Source organism: Ailuropoda melanoleuca, chromosome 13 (genome assembly GCF_002007445.2).
Source record: "Ailuropoda melanoleuca isolate Jingjing chromosome 13, ASM200744v2, whole genome shotgun sequence".
Taxonomy (NCBI): domain Eukaryota; kingdom Metazoa; phylum Chordata; class Mammalia; order Carnivora; family Ursidae; genus Ailuropoda; species Ailuropoda melanoleuca.
The window spans coordinates 26,458,778-26,474,949 of record NC_048230.1 but is presented as its reverse complement, the minus strand read 5'-3'; the positions used below and the strand labels follow the sequence as shown (position 1 = coordinate 26,474,949).

At 44.8% G+C, this 16,172-nt stretch overlaps 1 protein-coding gene across 2 annotated transcripts; it reads left to right on the top strand.

Moving 5' to 3' along the window:
- The first annotated feature begins 5,586 nt into the window (after window positions 1–5,586).
- BECN1 (beclin 1) lies at window positions 5,587–15,637 on the top strand. Of its 2 annotated transcripts, XM_011228640.3 has the most exons (13): window positions 5,587–5,723; window positions 5,970–6,098; window positions 7,640–7,707; window positions 9,007–9,065; window positions 9,516–9,584; window positions 9,733–9,823; window positions 9,912–10,048; window positions 10,209–10,403; window positions 11,287–11,433; window positions 12,801–12,950; window positions 13,466–13,526; window positions 13,970–14,112; window positions 14,821–15,637. In XM_011228640.3, the coding sequence occupies exons 2-13, from the start codon at window positions 5,972–5,974 to the stop codon at window positions 14,987–14,989; spliced, it is 1,416 nt and encodes a 471-aa protein (XP_011226942.1). In that variant the 5' UTR covers window positions 5,587–5,723; window positions 5,970–5,971; the 3' UTR covers window positions 14,990–15,637. The 2 variants fall into 2 exon arrangements, with proteins under 2 accessions (XP_011226942.1, XP_002922194.1); XM_002922148.4 differs by lacking the exon at window positions 9,516–9,584.
- Window positions 15,638–16,172: the final 535 nt, after the last annotated feature.

Genomic DNA, 16,172 nt, shown 5'->3' with positions numbered 1-16,172 from the left:
CTCTTCTCCATGCCAAGACTTCTTGAATGATATTATTGTGTCTTACTCTACTTCATCTCCCACTCATTCCAATCCACCCAGGCTCTCCCACCCCACGTTCTAAGATAGTTCTTGTTAGGTTACTAATTACTGCCCTACTAATAGCACCAGGGGTCACCTCTCTTCATCTTGAATTTCTCAGTGGTACACATTAACCACTCCACCTTTTTAAAAAAAAGTTTAAAGATTTTATTTATTTATTTATTTATTTATTTATTTATTTATCTATTCATATAGAGAGTGCACAAGCAGGGGGAGGGCCAGAGGGAGAGAGAAAATTTCAAGCAGACTTGTCACTGAACATGGAGCCCAACACGGAGCTAGATCTCACAACACTGAGATCATGACCGAAAATCATAGGCCAACATCAAGAAATGGACACCTAACTGACTGAGCCACCCAGGCATCCCTAACCACTCCACCTTTTAAAACATACATGGCAACCTGTTCTTCCAACATTCCTTCAATTTCACTGGTGAACTATTTCCTTTGCTGGGTCTTCCTCCACTGCTCCCTTCTTTCTTCTTCTTCTTTTTTTTTAAGATTTTATTTATTCATTTTACAGAGAGAGACAGCCAGTGAGAGAGGGAACACAAGCAGAGGGAGTGGGAGAGGAAGAAGCAGGTTCCCATCAGAGAAGCCTGATGTGGGGCTTGATCCCAGAACACCGGGATCATGCCCTGAGCCAAAGGCAGACGCTTAATGACTGAGCCACCCAGGCGCCCCTCACTGCTCCCTTCTTAATGGCGGCATGCTCCAGGGCTTAGTCCTACAGCCTTTATTATTCTCTACTTACACTTTCTCCCTAAGAAGTATTACCTATGTTCATAGGTATGAATATCATCTGTATCCTGATGGTTCTATATTTGTATCTCCAGTCCTGACATCTTCACTGATCTCCAATAGTCTATTTGACATTCCTACTTGGGTAGCAAATAGGCATCTCAAGCTTGGTGTGGCCAAACCAGGATTCTTGATTCTTCCATACACCTGTTATTTTCCTGCTCTTCCCCATCTCAGTAACGGACAACTATCCACTTAGTTGTTCAAACCAAACATGGAAGTGTCAACCTTGATTCCTCTCTTTCCTTCATCTCCCCACATCTAATCCATCAGCAGGTCCTGTTAGCTTTACCTGTATGAATATGCTTTTCTCCATCTCCTCACTTGTTTTTTTTTAATATTTTATTTATTTGAAAGAGAGAGAGAGATAGTGAGAGAGAGCACAAGCAGGAAGGAGAGGGAGCAGAGAGGAGAGGGAGCAGGGAGCCCGATGTGGGGCTCAATCCCAGGACCCTGGGATCAGGATCTGAACTGAAGGCAGACACGTAACTGACTGAGCCAATCAAGAGAAAAGAATTCTCTTACAGTTCTGGGGACTAGAAGTTTGAAATCAAAGTGTCAGCAGGACTGTGCTCCCTCTGAAGGTGCCAGGGAGGAACCTGTTCCAGGTCTGGTCTCCCAGCTCCCGGGATCCATAGGTGTTCCTTGGCTTGGAGACAATCATCTCCCCATGTCTCTTCACCTGTCTTTCCTCTGTCCGCGTGCATATTTGTATCCAGATTGCCCCTTTGTAAAAGGACACCAGTGAAATTGGATTAGGGCCCACCCTAAGGACCTCTGGATTTGATCATCAGTAAAGGCCCTATTTCCAAATAAAGGCCACATTCACAGGTACTGGCGGTCAGGACTTCAACATATTTTGTGGGGCACAATTCAACCCTTAATAACTACCATTATCTGATCATCTTATTTGTGTACAAGTTTATTGTCAAATTCTCTCCTCTAGAATATAAGCTATTCGAATAGTTCGCCAGTGTATCCTCCCAGAAGTGGAAGAGTGACTAGCACATAGTAGATCCTCAATAAATATCTGTTGAATCAACTTAGGGTATTAGGGTATTTTGTCCATTATTGACAATCCATTATTGAAGCATTATGCATGCTGTCATTATCCTTCAAGCATCAGGGCACACAGAGAATTTACTATGTGCCAGGCATCGCTCTTTGTGCTTCATATTATTAGCTCATTTAATCATCACACTATCCTATATGACATATACTATTATTCTCATTTTATAAATAAGGAGACAAGGCACAGACTTGTATGAGGTCAGAGCCGGTGAATGACAAAGATAGGTTTTTGAAACCAGGCAACCTAGACCTCTAAGCCCTCAGTTGTAACCTCTATATGCTCTACTCTTTAGAAGCTCGTTACATCCCCACGCCTTTCTGAGACAGTGTTAGTGGCAGCCAAGCAGCAAGAAATGTAGGACCGGGAACTGGCCACACTATGCCAAGGTGAGAATTCCTTCGGGATGATTCCCCTCACCTCCCCCAGAGTGTGTGTGTGGGGGTGTGGTCTCAGGCTGAAAGATCCAAGAGGAAGAAGTGTGTAACCTCTAATTAGTTAGAACACCAGGAGAAGACCAATCTGGTTCTGCATAATACATCTAATACCAATTATAGGAAGATCACATACATTTAAGATAATAGGAACATTATTTCTGGAAGTGGGAACAATTTTTTTTTAATTTAATTTGGGGGCACCTGGGTGGCTCAGTCAGTTAAATGTCCAACTCTTGATTTCAGCTCTGGTCATGATCTCAGGGTTGTGGCATCAAACCTTGCGTCAGGCTCCATGAACAGCGGGAGTCTGCTTGTCCCCCTCCCTCTGCTCCTCCCCCGGTTGTACTCTCTCTCCCTCTCTCTCCCAAATAAATAAATAAAATCTTTTAAAATTTTTAATTTCATTTAAATATTTATTTATTCTGTGGAAACAACTTTCTAAGCAATAGAAGTCACCAAGAAAAAAAGCAGATTTGACTTTATAAAAATGTAAAACTTTTGCACATCCAGAAAACACCTTGATTAAATAGAATTCACATAAACTGATGAAAAATGTTAAGAAAAATATTAAGAACCTAGCAGATAAATGGGCAAAGGATGCAAACAGAAACTTCACAAAAGAGAAACTAAAGCAACCCACTATATACAAGTAAACAATGATGCCAATGAAAATAACAGGGAAGTGAAATTTTTTTGGCCCTTAGTCCTCAGATATATGATATTTAATACTGGCCAGGGCATCGTGAAACAGGCTCTCTCATACATTATTGGAGGTAGAATATAATTATGTGCAACCATTTTCTAAAGCAACTGCTGATGTTAGTCAGTAGACATGAAACAGCCATGCTCATTTAATTCAGTAATCCCAATTGTGAGACTCTAACACAAGGAAGCGGTCAGCTCTTCATTGCAGCATTATTGTAATCACCCAAACTGGAGACAATGGAAATTTCCAGCAAAAAAGAAATACGTTAAGGTCACTCATTTGATGTAACATAAGGCAGCCAAGAGAATGATAATTACAAAAATTGTGTAGCAAAATATAAAATAATATGCAATATTAAATTTTAAAAGCAAGATACAAAAATTACATAAAGATTCTAAATATAAATACAACTGCGTTAAGGTACACAGGAAAAACACATCTTAATGGAAAACAAAAATTCTAGTGTGGTGACATCATGGGTAACTTTATGACACTATTCCCCTAACTTCCTGTATTTGTTATATTATCTTCCTATAGAGGTTTAATTTTGTTGGAAATGAATTGTAGGCTTATTGTGAAAAAAATCCGGCAGTATACAATTGTCTTAAGTAGAAGAAAAAGTCTCTGTCCCATTCTCCACATAACACATAATACGTGTCATATCATATGTCATGTTATTTTTTATTCAAATAAAATCATACCGTGTATACTGCCCATAATTTTTATTTCAATTGACACCTCTTGTCTCAATTCATGGAAAAACCTCTTAGCTCGTCTCCCTGTTGCCACCTTTGCCCTTCTTCAGACCGTTCTCAAAGTGGCCAAATTAACCAAATAAAAAGCAATTTTACTTTATTCTTTTTAATGGCTGCATAGTATTCTGTTGAATGAATAAGACCATAATTTATTTAAACAATCCTCTGTGACTGAAGGACATTAAGCAGTGAACATTCTTATACGTATATATTTTTTTTAAATATTTTATTTATTTATTCGACAGAGATAGAGACAGCCAGCGAGAGAGGGAACACAAGCAGGGGGAGTGGGAGAGGAAGAAGCAGGCTCATAACAGAGGAGCCTGATGTGGGGCTCGATCCCATAATGCCAGGATCACGCCCTGAGCCGAAGGCAGACGCTTAACCGCTGTGCCACCCAGGCGCCCCTCTTATACGTATATATTTGAGCACTTGTACATACATTAGGAAAATTCCTAGAAAGAGATTTTATGAGTCAAAGAATATGAACACTTAAAAATTTGATTGACGCTTCCAAATTGACCTCTGAAAAGATTATACGAATTTGCACTCCCAGCCAAAGGTATTCTAGAGTTTCATGAATGCTCATCAGCACTGGATGTTATCAACTGGTTTAGCCTTTACAAATCTCATAAATCAGCAATGCTGCCCCACTTAAGTTTAACTTCCATTGACTTAATTACAAATGAAACGAAACATCTCTTTCTTTATCAATTATTTGTCGTTCTGGGAGATCACCTTTTCATATTTTTTGCCCATTTCATTACTGGTCTTTTGGTGTTTTTTTGAATAAAACTCTGTATATTGAGGAAATTCGCCTGTCTTATGAGTTGCAATTATTTTCTACATTTTTCTTTTGTAAAATTTTTTTACAGTGTCATTGATGGCTCAGAAAGCTTTAATTTCTAAGGAGTAAAATTCCATATTTTCCTTTTGGTTTTTGATTTTCATGTCATAGTTAGACTTTCTCCACTCCAAGATTATAAAAACTATTCACTAACACTTTCATCTAGTACCTTTTACCATTGAGTTTTTGATGCTTAAATTTGTGATCAACTTGGAGCTTCTTTCGGTGTAAACAGGGAGGTAGAGATTCAGCTCTCTGCTATCTACATGGCTCTTTGGCTCCAATCATCACTTACTAAGTAGCTCATTTCCCCACTGATTTGAAATACTAGCTTTTACCACATAGTAAATCCCCTGTAAACTTGGTCTATTTTTGAACTATATTATGTTCCATTGATTGTGGTCTATTCCTGCACCAAAACAAAAATGTTTTAGTTTTATAAATTTAATAACTGAATATGTGACATCTGAAGCGCTTGATTTTCTCTAATTAATAACTGAAATTTTAAAATATAAAATAAAACACAATAAAATTTACCTCCTCACCTTCCCCTCCAAGTGTGTCTATCACTCTTTCAGGGGCATTTGAAAGAAAGCCCAGCTCCCCCAAGGAGAAATTTTTCAAACTGATACTGCAAGAAGAATTAAAGTGGTTCCGTTCGGAAGTAGCAAATCTAAAGAAAAGTCCCAGAATTACAGATCGGGTAAGGCTCCTCATTCTTTTCCAACTCGGTCCTTGCATCTCCCCTCGTTACCATTGCCCACCCGCCGATGCCTGCCGCGCTTCCCAGCTCAGCCTCTAGGTGGCGCGGCGGGGCCCTTAAACAAGTAGACCAGGACCGACCTCCCGAGCGACACAGGACGGTCATGACGTCACGTCCGGTCCGGGCGGAAGTCCTCCGCTGGCCGACCGGGAAGTAGCAGAAGACTGGGCGATGGCAGCCCTGGAGGCCTCGCTCCCGGGCAGACCCGACACCACGGTGCCCCCGCGGTAGACCGGACCAGGGTGGCGGGCTCCGGGTCCCGAGGTGACGAGCGTCGGGGGCTGAAATGGGGCTTTAGAAGGGAGCCTGGGAACCCTGACGGCTCCTGTCGAAGCCGCTTGCTGACTCTGGGCTGGTAAACTGCCTTTGCCAGGGGTGCCCCGGAAACGGGACCGCCTGGTATCCGACCTCTCCTACAGGGAACTATACCAGCGGGGCAGGTGGTAGCCCCGGACCTAGGGTTCAAGGGCACTGATTCAATCTAACATCGCCTCCTCTCTACCGCTGCAGGGATGGAGGGGTCTAAAACTTCCAGCAGCACCATGCAGGTGAGCTTCGTGTGCCAGCGTTGCAGCCAGCCCCTGAAACTGGACACAAGCTTCAAGATCCTGGATCGTGTCACCATCCAGGAGCTCACAGGTCAGGGAGACCCTTGGAAAGAGGGTGGTCAAGATCGTGGAAAGTGGGCAGCTGTCTTAAGGTGGCTGTCTTTGTAATCTGCCACAGACTCGCTGTGAACCTAGGAAAGTCACTTCATCTTTCAGGCTCCCTGTTTTCTCAACAGGAACATGAAGGAGTGTGCTTCTGAGAGCTTCCTATTTTAAGGAAAGGCCCTTAGTTTTCTGCTCCTGCTGTTTCAGAGTAAAGGAATATGTATATATAATAATAAACAGTATTTGTTGAGGGCTCGCCATATAGCAAGTGCGTTACATGCATTACATCATTTATCCCTGCAACAGCCCCAGTGGAGGAGTACAGTCATCATTTTACAGATGAGGAATTGAGGCTCAGAGAGGTTAAGTGACTTATCCAGTGGCCAACAGCAGCTAAATGAAGAAACAGAGTCTTAAAGTCCCAAGGAGTGAGATGAAGTTAGAGACAAAAGAAAGAAAAGGCTGAATAGATAGTTTAAATAAGTTCTTGGGTCCAGAGCCAGCCTCCTTGGATTTAAATCCTAAGTGTCATTTACTAGCTGAATGGCTTTTTGCAAGTTACTTTACTTTCTAACCCCGGGTTTCTTGGTTTCTTTATCTGTAAAAGGTAAAACGACCTCAGGGTAGTTGTAAGGATCGAAGATGATGAAAAACATAGGTATTTAGGGATATGCTGGGCAAATAGTACTCAAGTGTTAGCTATTATTATTGCTACCAATTTCTCTTTTTGAGTGGAATTAACTCTTCAATATATTTTTAACCTTTTATTGCAGAAAATTTCAATCATATAGTCAAGGGAACAGGATAATGAGCTCCCTCATATCCATCACCCAGCTTCAACAATAAGCCACATTCTGCCATTTTTGTGTTCTCTGTATTTTCACTCACTTACTATCCCCAGTTATGTTGTTTTTTTTATTCTTTTTTTAAAAATGTCATGCCTTTAAATGCACAAATCTTAGCTGTGCATTTTTGACAAAATGGATACGCTCATGTTACTCAGATCATTGGGGTGTAGAAAGTTTTCATCTTCCCAGAAAGTTCGCTCACGTTCCTTCCAAGTTATTCTGGAGGAAAAGGGATGTTAACTTTTGTTGTGGAAAACTTCAGAGTATATAATGAACCTTCACATACCCATTATCTAGACTCGACAATTATCAGTGCATATTTAAAACATGTTTCGTCTGCAGCCCCATCTATTCCCCTCCCACCCCAAATTATTTTGGAGCAAATCCCAAACAAAAATACTGTAAATGTTTTGGTAAGTATTTTTGAAAGATAAGGTGTCTTTTTAAAAACACAGTCATGATACTGCAGTGGGAAAAAGTTAACAATTCCTTAATCTGATTTAATGGGGGTAAGGGGAGGAAGACAAAAGATTTATCTATGTGCAAATGGTACTTGAAGAAAAAGGTGGAGGTGGGACTGGTGATGAGGATTGTTTTTATGGTTTTCCCATACTTTCGTACACACTCTGGCTTTTTTAAGACAACTCCTAACTCTAATATTAATTTTCCTTGTTCTTAGCTCCATTACTTGCCACAGCCCAGGTGAAACCGGGAGAGACCCAAGAGGAAGAGGCTAACTCAGGAGAAGTATGAAACACTGGAATGCAAACTGGGTTTCTACAGAGTATTTGGTGCTTCAGGAGCCCCCAGACTTTTGGGATTTCTGGTTAATAAGAGCTGTTCTACATGACCAGGCCACTGTGGATCACTGGGGAGGCCCTGAAGTACACCTGAGGTCACACAATGACTGAATGAGGCATAATTGAAAAATGTGGGGAGAGGCTTTTTATTTGAAGCAGAATTACAAGCCATTATAGGTGGGAGATGAGATGACCTGTGTGTCCAGGTCATCCCAAGGCATACCTGGTTTACATCTGTTGTCTTAGCTAATTATTAATATCCACTCCTCTCCATTCTCCACAGTAGCTTGGTTTGGACTACAGTGTGATTACTCTAGCCAGGAAGGATCGTCAGTATTAGAGAACATGTCATTTTTATTTATTGAAAGATTTTATTTGAGAGAGAGTGTGTGCGCACGAGCAGGGGCTGGGAAGGAAGGGAGAGGAAGAAGCAGACTCCCGGCTGAGCAGGGAGCCCAATGTGCGGCTCGATCCCAAGACCTGAGATCATGACTTGAGCTGAAGGCAGACACTTAACCAACTGAGACATCCAGGCACCCCAAACATGTCGTTTTTATTTTTATTTTTTTTTAAGATTTTATTTATTTGCCAGAGAGAGAGACTGAGCAAGCAGGGGGAGTGGTAGGCAGAGGGAGAAGCCGGGTCCCTGCTGAGTAAGGAGCCCCTTGTGGGACTCAATCCTGGGACCTTGGGATCATGACCCAAGCCGAAGGCACACGCTTAACCGACTGAGCCACCCAGGTGTCCCCGAACATGTCATTTCTAAACTGTGATAACGTCAGTGATAATTTTCTTTGTCAAAGGTAGATGTCATAAGAATTTGATCACATATAAATTATATCAAAGTATCAAAAGCATATAAATTATCTACTTTGTTGTATGCCATGGCAAACTTCACTGCAGTCTGATCTGGCTTTTTCCTTGTGCCATGATTCAGGGCATTTTCTCCCCTACCCCTAACTGGTAAGTGTTGAGAAAATACAAGTTTAACTACAATAGAGCATAACATAGTTAGGAGATGTTGTTTCCCACAAAAAATCACATGGGACTTGGGGTTGTCTGTACCAGGGGTCCTTTCTTCGTGCACATATCCAAGGATTGGCTAGGTAATACCTATTTCTTAAGTCTCTGTGGTTTATCACATCCTGCAGTGATCAATCAAGGGTAAAGGCAGGTAGTGCTGAGGCTGTTCGGGGCTTTGCCTCTAAGCTGCCAGAATTCTAATGCCCTCTTATTTCCTTCCCAGGAGCCATTTCTCGAAACTCGCCAGGATGGTGTCTCTCGCAGATTCATCCCCCCAGCCAGGTGCCTACCACTCCCCAGCCCCCTATTCCTTGCCAAAGGCCAGTAGAATTTTAATGGAACCCAGAATTGAGACCTGGAGCCAGGTGATGGAGATAAATCATCTAGCCTTTCGGCTTTTACAGAAAAGATATATTCTCTTATACCTGGCCCATCACCTTCCAGTACTGGTTTTCCCTGTAGCCATTCACACAGTGGGAAGGGACAGTGGCTCTCATGCTGAAGAATTGAGAAAGGTCTGAGGGAGTGAATGACTAATAAAAGAGATGGGCTCTTGAAAAGCTTTAAAATAGCCGATGTTGTTAGACGTCCAGGTGCTTGGTTGTTGATGCATGTGAAGGCTGCTGGCGAGGGGTGTGATATTTAAAAATGGTCTTCTCCTGATTCTCCTTCCTTTCCTACTGTAGACACACACACACGTGTCAGTTTTTGATGCCCCCTCTCCCTCCTTAGTCCATCCAGGCCAACCTTCGTGCTGAGTGCCCCTGTGGAAGACCAGCATGGCCTTCCCTTGGGAGAGAGGTACCCTTGGGAGGTCAGTCGGGCTAGGAGTGGGTATGCGCCTTGAGGCCCCAGCCGGTGCTTGAGAGTCTCTGCCACCGACACTGCAGTAGGTGGAGGAGGCCTCTCTGCTCCCTCATGTGGCCCGTGGGCGGGGGGCTGTCTGCAGGATGATGTCTACAGAAAGTGCCAACAGCTTCACTTTGATCGGGGAGGCATCTGATGGCGGCACCATGGAGAACCTCAGCCGGAGACTGAAGGCAAGTGGGCCTGGCTGCTAGAGCGGGTGGCCGGCCAGGTCGCATGGGGCAGGCCCTACCCTGACTCTGCCACACCCCACACTTGCAGGTCACTGGGGACCTTTTTGACATCATGTCAGGCCAGACAGATGTGGATCACCCACTGTGTGAGGAATGCACAGATACTCTCTTAGACCAGCTGGACACTCAGCTTAACGTCACTGAAAATGAGTGTCAGAACTACAAGTGAGTGCCTCTGGAGCCAGTGCCCGGAAACTGAGATCTGGAGCTGAGAGCGGTCCCTGCTCTGAGACTGCTCGGCTCTTGCCCGGGGGCTGTGCGCCGCTCAGGGAGACAGCGTCACAGGTTCCCCGCGGTGAGTATATTCTGCCTGTGTCCTTGGCAGACGCTGTTTGGAGATCTTAGAGCAGATGAGCGAGGATGACAGCGAGCAGCTGCAGTTGGAGCTGAAGGAGCTGGTGTTGGAGGAGGGGAGGCTGATCCAGGAGCTGGAAGATGTGGAAAAGAACCGTAAGATCGTGGCGGAAAATCTCGAGAAGGTCCAGGCTGAGGCTGAGAGACTCGATCAGGAGGAAGCTCAGTGAGTAGTCACCCTGTTCCTCTGTCTTCCTGGCCTCGAGGCCCCAGGAGAAGAAGTGGCTTCTAACTGAATGTGTCTGAGTAGTTTGTAAGCTGCAGACGCCTGTCGTTTGGCAGCTTGTCGGCTCCGGATCCCACATACTGTTTCCAGGCCCTGTTTCTCGAGGTCTTTTGGGAGGGTTCTGTATGAGGGGTCATCCTCATTAAGTGAAAAAAGCTTATCGGTTAAACAGCAGAGAAACGAGGGTTCTAGTTGCATTTCTGCCGTGTAGGGAACTGAAGTCAGCCACCCAAGCTGGCATCCTCTGGAAAGACAAGCATGTTAGCCTACATTCGTTCTTTCCCAGCCCCAAAATTTCACTGGTGATCTTGACCTGAGGGAACCCTCTGCCCAGTGGGGGAGACCCAGTGTCCACACTAACTAAAGTTGGGGAAGTGATGGACAGAGAAAAAAGTTAATTTTTTAAAGTAGTGAACAAGTTCCCTTGGAAATGGTGTATGCTAACTATAAAGGACCGTTACGTGCATAGAAATGAAGTTCTGGACGTTCAGTTACGGTCAGTTCACAGAAGAAGCCACTCTTAACCCCCTCACCTCACTTCTGTAAAAGATCAGAAATAGGAGAGGTGCTTGGCCCTGGTTTAGGAGAGTCCTGTTTTCCTCTACCTTTTGCATGTGGGCAGCTGGAATTTGAGACCCTTCTGTCCCTCGCGGGCAGAACAACTAGGGCCTGTATGTTCCTTTGAATGGGATCTGTGCCGAATGGAAAGGATGCTGTAACTAGGTCTCACCGTAACCACCAGACTAAATTGTTATGAGGGGTGGTGAGAGAGAAGTTTCAGCCCCAGACCGACATCTTTCAGTGGCCACCTTGCTGCTCACAGGTATCAGAGGGAATACAGTGAATTTAAACGACAACAGCTGGAGCTGGACGATGAGCTGAAGAGTGTGGAAAACCAGATGCGTTATGCCCAGATGCAGCTGGACAAGCTGAAGAAAACTAACGTCTTTAATGCGACCTTCCACATCTGGTAATGCGGGCTGGAGGGGGAGGAGGGCCTGGGGAGCACTGCACACGTACACCTTAGCTGCCATCCACTAGGCCGGGGTGCCCATCTCCCACGAAGTAGGACTGTACGTGGTCTTCCCATCCAGGTTGCTTTCATTCCCTGTGATGGGATAGGCACCTCCGGGGGTTGTAGTTGTAGAGCTTGGTGACATCCACTCCCCCAAGGAAAGGAAAAGATGTGAGCCCTCTAGTCCCATGAAAGCCTTGTCGTCTGCCTGGGTGCTACCCCTAGGATCGTGGACGTACTTATTCGACATTTTGTCCGTTTAACTAGTATTTGTTGAGCATCTCACACATGGTAGGCACCGTGTTCAGCACCAGAAGGGCAACAGCAGACAACATGCATTCTACCTTCTAGTTGCTTATATTGTGGTAGCCAGTTGCGATGCAGCGTGATAACTGTGAACCCCCCGGGGTGGGGGGCCCTGGGGCCACATAAAGGCCCTCGGCTCAATTTGGGAAGGCCACATGGAAAGTCCGCCCCAGGGGAGGTGGATGTTTCAGCTGAGACATGAAGTGGAAGTCTGCAGAGGGGGGTTCCTGGCAGAGAACGTCATGTGCAGAGAAACAGAGGAACATGGGAGTGGTGAGTCCAGAGAACTGAAAGGAGCTGATTGTGACTGGAGATTGAGTGTAAAGGGGAGAGTGACAGGATATGAAACTGGAGAGTGACCAGTTCCCCAGGAAGCTCGTAGGCCTCATGAAGGGATTTGGGCTTCGTCCAAAGGGCAGTGGAAACCACTGAAGCATTTTATGCAGAGAAGTGACATACTTGCATTTGCGTTTGTGAATGATGGCCTCACCTGCGGTGTGGGAAGTGTTGGGGGGAGGAGGGCAGTGCCAGTGGTAAGGAGACTTGTCAGTAGGACTCTAAGCGGACGAAGATAGAGCAGCAGCATTGAGTTTGGAAAAAAGTGGATAGATTGAAGAGATACTTAGGAAGTCCAATCAAGAGAGCTTGGTGGTTTTTGAGGGGAGGGAGCAGAGAGAGAGCATTCAAGAATGATGTTCCCCGTTTCTGCTTTGGCATCTGAGCACGGGGAAAGATGATGACTCATGTTTGGACACGTATTTAAAGTGCCAAGTAGAGGGGCACCTGGCTGGCTCAGTCGGTAAAGCGTCCGACTCTTGATCCTGGGGGCGTGAGTCCGAGCCCCACGTTGGGCATAGAGCTTCTTAAATAAATAAAGTGCCAAGTAGAGCTTGGGTATGTGAGTGTGGAGATGAGGAGAGAGATTCATGCGAGGGTTTGGGTGTGAGCCCGAAGTCTCAAGTTGCTGAGTGTTCAGGGGTCCCTGTACTTCCCCCCACCCTCCTGCCTTCCTCCAGGCACAGCGGACAGTTCGGCACAATCAATAACTTCCGACTGGGTCGCCTGCCCAGTGTTCCCGTGGAATGGAATGAGATCAATGCTGCTTGGGGCCAGACGGTGTTGCTGCTCCATGCCCTGGCCAATAAGATGGGCCTGAAATTCCAGAGGTAAGAATTGCCTCTCCTCTCTTGGGGTGTGGCGCGTCCCGGATATAATCTGTATCTCCAGCCCCTCACTCCTCTGCTGTGGCCGGAGCCCTTGCTCCCAACACACTGAGAGTTTTCTGTCTGTGGAGATTCCGCTTCTGATTTCCCCCCTTACGATAGGGCTCTTTCCACTCATCCAGCGGTCCTTGAACTGCACGACCAGAGCTATGGTCCCCAGCCCATCGTGTGCAGAACCTTGGTGGTTCCTCAAGCTGTTTTCAGCTTTTGTTTTTTTCAGCCTAAACAAAGCCTACGTGTACCAATGAAAGACCCCCAGACAATTATATTGTAACTGTAGTTTGTTTGGTAAACAGCGTCTTCTAAACATGGAGTCTATGGGGAGGTGAGGGAGAGGGGTGGGAAAAATAAAAGTAGTCCTTGGGTAGGATGAAGGCTGAAAATCACTGGGTTATAACATTCCAGTAATCACTTTAGAAGGAATCCTGTATCCATCTCCGTGTGCGTCTTCATTTTAGGTATCGACTTGTTCCCTACGGAAACCATTCGTATCTGGAGTCCCTGACAGACAAATCGAAGGTATTCTGGGAAGCCCCATTTTCAGTGGAATGCAGGATCCTTGTACCTCCTGACGGAATGGTTTACTTTTGATAATAGCATCTTTCTTTCTTTCTTAGAGGGGTCTCATGACCCCATGTCTTGTTCAGTGTTTTGTCTAGTTCAGGAATAGCTCTTCGGGGCCTGGAGACACCAAGGAGGTTTTTACAGTCTGTTGAAAAGGGCTAAGGGCACAAAGGAGGAGGAGGTGTGTGCTGGGGTCGAAAGGAATCAGTGTGAGATAGGGGTTTAATACATTTCCGGTGATGGCGAAGCAGTTTTAGGTGCATCGGATTGGCCCAAGTGGACTGTTTCCAGTGGAATGCAGACAGAACATGACTCGAGAGGTTGCTGGGCTTGGCCGCGATCTCTGGTAGCCTGTCTCGGTGCCGCCCCCTCAGCTGGTTCTCTCTCTTCTTGGGCAGGAGCTGCCATTATATTGTTCTGGGGGGTTGCGGTTTTTCTGGGACAACAAGTTTGACCATGCCATGGTGGCGTTCCTGGACTGTGTGCAGCAGTTCAAAGAAGAGGTTGAGAAAGGCGAGACACGCTTTTGTCTTCCTTACAGGTCAGTATTCCTTAATGCTGAATGCACCTGGAGTGGGACCAAATTGAGCAGAATTGAAGGGACAGTAAGAATGGAAGCAAACAGTGTAAATGGTGGGAAAGCAGGCAATGCTGCAAAATCCCATGACACTGATGGGCAGAGATGGATACAGCATTCCGAGCAGGACCGAATGTGACCGCCTGGTCCCTGAGGAGAAAGAATATTATCTTCGGTGCTTTGGGGGGATTTTTGTAGCACAGAGCTCAAACCAGCTCTCTAATTTCAGGAAGTTTGTCCCCTTCAGCCCTTGGAAATTACACAGGAATGCTTCTTTTGGTCAAATTTTGTAGGAGCCCAGTGATACAGACCTTAGTTCAAGAGAGTAACGCCTAGCATTTTGTTTCTTCTGCCGCCCTTCTCTCCCCATGAGTTCAGGGATGCCTAGAAAAACGGTCAGGAGTACTGTAACCCCCGCATGCCCTCTGCTCCCGGCTTCTCATTTATTTGGGTGTGTGACCTGTCCCTGTACTCTGCAATGACAATGAGGCTCTTGTGACAGCCTTCTTGATGTTTGGCTTTCAAGCAAATCCAAAATACACTACCATTCCTGGCCAAGAGTTCTTTGATAAAATGACGTGAATGGTCCCATGATCAAGTCCCTGCCCATTTGCCCAAACTGACTTAACTCGGGTCTCAGTTACTAATGAGCTCTGCTCTGTCCGTCTGCAGGATGGATGTGGAGAAAGGCAAGATTGAAGACACAGGAGGCAGTGGCGGCTCCTATTCCATCAAAACCCAGTTTAACTCTGAGGAACAGTGGACAAAAGCTCTCAAGTTCATGCTGACGAATCTTAAGTGGGGGCTTGCTTGGGTGTCCTCACAGTTTTATAACAAATGACTTTTTTTTTTTTCCTTAGGGAGATGTTTGCCTTAAAGGCTTTAAATTTTGTTTTGTTTGCAAAGAGAAAAAAATGTTTTAAATTAAATTCGGGTACTATTAAACAGCACATGTTTACAATACCAAAAAAGAAAAAAATCCACAGAAGCCACTTTATTTTTGAATATCACGTGACAGGTAGTTTCCAGAGCTACAACATACCATGTACAGCTACCAGCCTTTGTCATAGTTTTGACTCTTAACTAACCCCATACCTTCCTTGCCCGCTTTCCCCTCAAAACAACTAATTTAAATTTGCTTTTGTTGTTGTTGTTGTTAACTGAGTTGAATTGAGATAGATGTGTTTTCACTGGGTTTTATCTCTCTCAACTGCCTGCACTTACAAGATGAACTAGAAACTTCTGTCTCCACTGTGACAAGATGTGTGAGACGTACAGTCGGTCATGTGAGAAAGTGACACATAAGTTTTGGTCACCAGGGGGTGTGATCAGAAGCTTGAAATTTAACACTTGTCCTCACTTGGTTCCAGTGCTGACTGCCTGCTCTGTTCTCTATTAGAAATATGAAATGGTGTTTGATATTGTCTGAGACATTATGGAGAGATTTAATTATTTGTAATAAAAGATTCACTGCAGTCTGATAACTGCCCAGAGGTGCACTGTTGGGTTTTTTGTTGACTAAGATAGAGTACTTTATATTCTGGGAGTATTGAGTTCAAGTGCAAGTATGTGGAAATTCTGTCAAAACATGTTTAGAGATGGATTAGTGTTAGTTTTAAAAAAGACTCGTGGAAATAGTCAGCTGTAGAGGAAGCCCCATTTGTATACATCTCAATGACAGAACAGAGATGGTACGCTAACTCTAAGGGGAAATAAAGGCTGCCTCCTTGATGCTCAGTCAAGGTCACCCAAACAGTCCCGGTTTTCAAGCCCCTGGTTAATACTAATTTCCATGTCTGGTGTTCTCTCTCAATGAAATGAACAGTTAAGGAAAAGCTATAAATATCTTCTTAAACAAAAACGAACCAACTTCACTAATGTTCTGTCTCCTCCCAGCTCCTTGACATTTTCAGTCTGATACGGCAAAAAGGACATGCTCATCAGCTTTAACTCTTTCTCTGATGCAGAAAAAGGAGCATGGAGTTGGAATACAAAACATAGTTCAAAAGATACTCAGAACTTGT

What these genes read in the sequence shown, in the direction of transcription:
- BECN1 (XM_011228640.3), top strand. Translation starts at nt 5,972, where the DNA reads ATGGAGGGGTCTAAAACTTCCAGCAGCACCATGCAGGTGAGCTTCGTG. An exon ending in AGATTCATCCCCCCAGCCAG is followed by an intron (nt 9,066 to 9,515) that starts GTGCCTACCACT and finishes CTCCCTCCTTAG; the next exon opens with TCCATCCAGGCCAACCTTCG. An exon ending in AATGAGTGTCAGAACTACAA is followed by an intron (nt 10,049 to 10,208) that starts GTGAGTGCCTCT and finishes TGTCCTTGGCAG; the next exon opens with ACGCTGTTTGGAGATCTTAG.